Here is a 6,583-nt window from a genome sequence, read left to right as displayed (position 1 = left end):
CATTTTTTCCCTTACATTTGACCTTCCAAAGTGCAGCACTTCACATTTACCCAGATTAAATTCTATTTACCACTATACCCCTATATCTGTCACTAATCTATTTCCCTCTGTATCTGACTAGATAAATGGAAAATAAATTCTGGTATTCATTTAGTATCAAAGAAATCTTCCAAATTATTTACACCTTGACAATGGAATGGAAACTATTTATAGTCTATGAATAAGTACAACACAGCAAAGAATTTATAGTTTCTCAGAGATGGAATAAGTCTTCAAATTTTTGTGTCAACTCTATACTTGGACATTCACACACTCAGAATGTAGAGAATGATTGTAAACTCTCTATAAAATAATTGTGTATTAATATTATCCACTACAGACCATGTTTGTAAAAGTTTCAAATACATAACGCAGGTGATAATTGGAGTAATCATGTCTGTGAAATATGTATGTTATCAGTTTAAAATTTTCTTTTAGATTGCTGTGATTTCAATTACCGTAAAACAGCAATTCGAGAAAATTCTGATGAAGGTTGGCAGTATGTTCCACATATGCTCCAAGGTCTCCTCCTGACTATAGTGTGAACCTGTGGGTCAATTCAAATGAAGCATTTTAATGGAAAATTGTTAAGAATTCTTTTGACTGGAAAATCTGACAATAGGCTCTGAGTCTGTAATTGGGAACCCTATTAATGCAGCATCTACAAGCATCACAATTAATTAAAAAATGAAACAGGGTATGGACACAATTAACACTGATTGTCCCAAGAGGAATGCCAGGACATATTGATTTGAACAATATGCAGATTACTCCATCTGCTGTGATGTTGAGCCTGGGGTATTTGGACCAAATATAGTCTTCAGGTGAACTAGGGATAAAAGGCCAGATGATAATTGAAACCATGTGCAAGGATATAATTCAATTCTACAAAAAATGTATATTTGTCTCTATTTACATTTAATAAATTGATTTAATGCATGATGAAATAAGGAGAATTATGTCAGTTTAGGGAAAGCTCAGTTGATGGGACATGGGTCTTGTTTTACTGAAAGATAGTTTGTGCACAAAAACAGAGGAATAGCAAAGCTGGTGGAATGGAGGTGAGTGTAAGTGTGAGATCATTTTAAAAATATATAGTTATTGTGGTTTTGATTATTGACAGAAATATGCTGCTTTCACTTTCGTTCCTTGTTACAACGTGCCGCCAGACCTAGCCTGTTGGGGACCACTGGCAGGTAAACCTAAACCCTAAAGCTTTTACCATCAGGGAGCCGGTTATCTTCAGCCTCATGTCAGCCCCTAAGTTCAAAGTCAGATAGAACGTGCAGTATCAGTACCAACTTAGAAGACGGATTCTACATTTACAATGTAGATGTATCCCTATTAGCCTCAGCAATGTATTTAACTGATGAAATAACGGATAATAATAAACATAAGTCTTAGTACTAATGCGTGATAGGATAGACTCAGAGCAACTTACGATTCTCAGAAAGAAAATCTATGGCAGTGGTGAAGCGTGGTACAGTTTCCAAACGACGAACTACACTACGTGCAAAGATCAATTTAAGATCAATTCGCTTTATTTGAATGGATTATCGGCTGTTGTTTGGCAGATTGGTTGAGATTTGTTTCCTGATCTTTCTTAGATTTTTAAAAATCGATAGTTTCTTAAATGTGAGCTAATTTCAGTCACCTTCGATGTATACAAACCCATTAAATATATCAGAAAAATATGTATCTTTTCCACATGGTGGCGGTGGTCATCAATATGATCGTTTGTAAGTGGAGTTTTAATTAAATGTTTAACGACATTTACAACCATGTAACCAGAGTCCTCTAGCCACTGTTACCATATTTTTGAAACGTAAAACTTTGTTTAACTGAGTCAGATTATTCCAGTTCCTTTTTTTGCGAGGCGTCTTAAATTTTAATGACTTCACCCTGCGATAAATTTGCAAACATTTTGTGAGCAGCTAGCCCTTCTTGCAAAAAGCACATTTTTTTTCGAGGTGTATGATAAGGTAAGCTTCCTTCAAAATACATGATACATTTGGTGTTTGTTGAATAGAGCTTGTAGTGAGACCTGGCGGACCACCTGCTGTGAGAAAGTGAAACTGGAAGATAATCATATCGGATCTATGCAGCGGGAAGTGTCGTTAGATTCTCATATGCCTGCCATTCTGGTGCCCCTAATGTTATCCCCCTTAACGTCACAATGTTATACAATTAACGCAGGCGTCCGATACCACGAAGACTTGACTGCTTCAGCGTTCGTCATCAATGACAGCATTCACTTCTTCGGACCTGAAGATTAGCCACAGGGTAAAACTATCTCATGTGGCTGAAGTTATTGTTGTCCTAGAGTCAATTTGTTTTCGTTTCAAAATGACCGCCATAATAATACCATGTCACGATGAGCAATGAACAAGTCAGTTTATTATATTCACCTTTACTATCCTGAAGGTATTCGAAGCATGTGATGATTGTTATTCCTGTCACTCATTCAACCCTGTTGCATAATTAAAGCAAACATAATTTAGTAAATATAGACAATGCTATATTGCTTTGTATTGCGTCTTTCACAAATAAAAGAACGATGGGCCGAATCGCCCTCTCCGTTTATGAATCTTTTTCCAACCCCACCGAACTGTACGGCAACAATATACTGTAGGTGCGTAAGTAAAACTTTCAAAACAAATTAACCACGGATTTGCAGAAAACCGTGGGGGAGGCTGTTCATTGTAGCTGATGTTCAATCGTTTAATTTATTCATAAGTTTCTCAGTTTATCTTCTCTTTGCACGTATTCGTGTACAAACAACTGAATTGGCCGCCTGACCTTTTGTCTTTGCCCCGTAGCCGTTGGGGAATTTGTTGTGATGTTTTGCCGGTAACGTGATGAAAATGTTTGGATTATTGATACCAGCTTCGGAGCTTTCGTTGGTCATCAGACTTTGAGTGTGCGTGTGTGTGTGCGCGCGCGCGCGTGTGTATTTAGATTAAAACCAAGTATTGGCAGCTGCCTTCCTTTTTCTTCAAAACGTTTTAATCCTATTAATTAAAGCGTCCTCCTGATTGGGTGGACGGCAGGTCCCAACAGGCGAATCTCTGTAATAACCTGAAAGTGGGATAGAAAGTGAGGCACATCCCTCCCGGTGTCAGGACACGCTGGAGTAGGAGTCGCGGAGCTGCCACGGTTTTCACAGCAGCTGTGTGTGGACTTTTTTTTTCTTCAAAACGCTGAACAAATAACATTGAAGAAAGACAAAAAGGAGTAATTGTTTTGATTCAAGTGACTGATTCTAAAACATGAACGTTGCGGAAGGAGATCTATTTCACAACACCGCAAACATCTCTGTCAAAGGGAGGGATGAGTTAAATTCTATTGTCAATGACACATATATTGATCTGCCCCAGCGCTACGGCCAATCTACGTTCAGCTACAGTGGAACTAGCCGTGGTGCTGAAAACCGGGAGAGCTGGGCTGGACAAAGCTGTACTCCATACACCATCGGTCAGAATCCAAAGACAACAGAAAGCAGCGAAGAGCAGACTGCAGACGAAGAAGATAGCGACGGTCGCTCGGCCGGGAGCACAAGGAATCTATGCAGTGACAACGAGAACAAACTAAAAAGTTCAATTGGCAAGAAAGGCAAAGAGCCGCGGTCGCTAAGGCTAAGTATTAACGCAAGAGAGAGGAGAAGAATGCACGACTTAAATGATGCACTGGATGGCCTTAGATCTGTGATCCCCTATGCTCACAGCCCATCGGTACGAAAACTGTCCAAAATCGCCACTTTGCTTCTGGCGAAGAACTACATCCTGATGCAGGCTCAGGCTTTGGATGAAATGAGGCGGCTGGTAGCATATTTGAACCAGGGCCAGGCCCTGACAGGACCCATTCCATCTGCAGCTGCACTGACTAACACTCTCAGCTCTTTTGGACAGGCTGCTGTTTATCCATTCACGGGTACTTCTATCGCTTCTTGTCCGGACAAATGCGCCGTGTACACAGGAACACCCTCCAGTCTTTGCAAACATTGTAACGACAAGCCTTAATCAATACTCCATTCATCCATCTGTCCATCCATTCAAACGTCCATTCGGTTGTGGATCTATAAACTTCTCTTGCTCATTTTGGTTTCTGTATCGAATAAACCCCATCTACATTTTGTCTCCAGATAGCATCCCTTCTGCGGGAATTTTAAGTATCCCCACATCCACCCGCCCCCTTATCGTGATCCTTTCCTGTTTGTAGAATATGATCTGAATAGATAGATGGATAAATGGCTCATAAAAGACTTACATTATGGAATATGTGAGTTACTTTTTACTGTCTTATAAATCACTGCACTCCTTAGGGCGTTCAACAGTTGTTAACTATGCAACATCCATACGCCATGATCAAAAGCTATAAGAGATCGATTTCCCATTAAATCTGGTAACACATTATTATGAATAATGCTATTTACGAAGTGAGAGGCATTTATATTTCAGCCCGAGTTTAAAAAAGGGTCTTATATTTTGTCAGATTAACTCTGTTCATGTATTTGACGTCGATGGGAAACAGTTCTGTTAAGGTTAAGGGAAGAAAGTGCGAAATCGGCCTTTAAGGAGAATGATTGTATATTAAATTTGGTTAAATGCCACAGACCATGCACTTAATAGCAGACGTTTAGGTAAACGTTATTTGCTCTGGTGTTCTTCGCCATTCCATTGAAAAACATGTTATGACAAATATATTTCCAAAGTCACTTATTTTTTTCTGCTCAACTACCAACAGCTTCGTTCATGTATATGTATTTAATCGAATAAATTTAACAGGTCAAAATACGTTGTGGGTTATGTTGTTTGTTGGCTTGATCCGCTTAGAAATGAATAATATTCTATGATAAATGATATTTTCTTCTTGTTATTGTAATAACAATTTGACTTTCTGCATGCTTCGCCACGTTATTAAACGATGGCAATCCAATAATTGCTAGCAAATCATCTGAACATCTAAACTAGATTTGCTAGAGAAACGCTTTTCGTGAATCAAAATACCATGCGGAAAAAAAAACTATCGCCTGAGTTATTACATCTTGATTTTATTGTAAGTTTTAAACATATGAATTTATAGTCAATGAATGTCTCTGCTGTAAAACTTTAATGAAAAAGTTGAATGCGATATAATTAAGAATGTTATTCACAGTTCATTGTTACAGGTATTTTAATGAAGCTCCAGACAAAGCAGATATCACCCTGCACTCATCGTTTCGACAAATTTTCCTCTCATGTGGTGTTATGAATTAGTGAATTTAGACAACACATTTAAACATATTTCCAATCGAAAAACATAAAGGATGTTGATCTGTGAAAAAGGCGCGAAATGTACTAAGATCTTCATAAGCACATTGTTTGTATGCTCGAGTATATTACAATTACGTTTAAATATAAACTTAAATTGTATCTAAACGCTTAAAAGTTAATATCGGCGATGTTTCTGGGCTTGCAATTTTTGATCACCAAACAATGAGCATAATTTATCGGCATGTGATTTCTGTATTTAGTTATATCTATTTCAGTTTTAGTTTTAACCGAATTAATTAAAGCTAAGTCCAAATAACTAACTCATGCGTGAAATTTGTTTATGTAGTGATGGAAACAATAACGTACTGACTTGCAAGAATTAAACAGCAGACTGAAGTACTGTCGGATCCCACTTCCGAATCTTACACTGGAATAGAGGGTTTCAATCGTCCCTCCATACTGGGGTATGAATATGGTTTTGTCAAATTTCTATTATGATACCATTACTATAATTTGCTGGGAAACATCAGCTTTCCTGAGGAGTACTACAAAATGTTGCTTGGAAATATCAATTCACTTATTTTCAGCTGTAAATAGTATTTGGGAACTTTATTCTTAGAGTGCCCAAAGCTTTCAAGCAGGTTTATACATGAGCATTATATGAGGTTCAACTTGGAATTGTGCCTAAGTAATGGATAAGCTACTTTAAAGTCAGGGAACAGAAATATTAATTTATGATTCCGCAAAAATGTTATACTTTTCAATGGGCCATTACAAAATCTGAAATTAAAACTATGGGAGGTTGGATATAAAATTAAAATAAATTTATAAATGCAGCAGAATCAGATAACAATTGAAACAAAGAAGTTTCAGATATCAGCTTATGAAGTTGCAGATTAGTGGAAACAGTAAGCTGAAGAAATTCCTTCATCAGAAGCAAATGATATTGGACCTTTAAACCTTGAATCCTAAAACGGTGAAGTAATTAATATCAAACCTGAAATACAAAGAAATAGGCAGGATAATACAAATTGGATCTTTGGGCACAGGAGACATATTAATTAAGCCTCTACTTAAACAATAGGGAATAGTTTACCCTCTGCTGCTCCATGAAAACTGTAGAATTAAAATGGAAGTGATATTAATACTGGGTTCATTTTTTCTTAATCACCTCCTCTTTTGGCCCCTTCTATTTTCATAGTGAGGCACCGATTTGACTTATGAAGTAGACTTATTAAAAATGGAAATTGAGCTCCTGAAAGACTATAAGACATAGGCCATTCAATTCTGTT

The 6,583-nt window shown here is 37.4% G+C and overlaps 1 protein-coding gene across 1 annotated transcript; it reads left to right on the top strand.

Annotated features, from left to right (window-relative positions):
* The first annotated feature begins 3,164 nt into the window (after window positions 1-3,164).
* On the top strand, window positions 3,165-5,522 carry bhlhe23 (basic helix-loop-helix family, member e23). Its single transcript, XM_073059978.1, has one exon. The coding sequence runs from the start codon at window positions 3,309-3,311 to the stop codon at window positions 4,056-4,058; it is 750 nt and encodes a 249-aa protein (XP_072916079.1). The 5' UTR covers window positions 3,165-3,308; the 3' UTR covers window positions 4,059-5,522.
* Window positions 5,523-6,583: the final 1,061 nt, after the last annotated feature.

Source organism: Hemitrygon akajei, chromosome 11 (assembly GCF_048418815.1).
Source record: "Hemitrygon akajei chromosome 11, sHemAka1.3, whole genome shotgun sequence".
Taxonomy (NCBI): Eukaryota; Metazoa; Chordata; class Chondrichthyes; order Myliobatiformes; family Dasyatidae; genus Hemitrygon; species Hemitrygon akajei.
The sequence above is the reverse complement of the archived record's forward strand: the minus strand, read 5'-3'. Positions and strand labels throughout refer to the sequence as shown.

Coding starts and splice junctions, on each gene's coding strand:
- bhlhe23 (XM_073059978.1), top strand. CDS start 3,309: ATGAACGTTGCGGAAGGAGATCTATTTCACAACACCGCAAACATCTCT.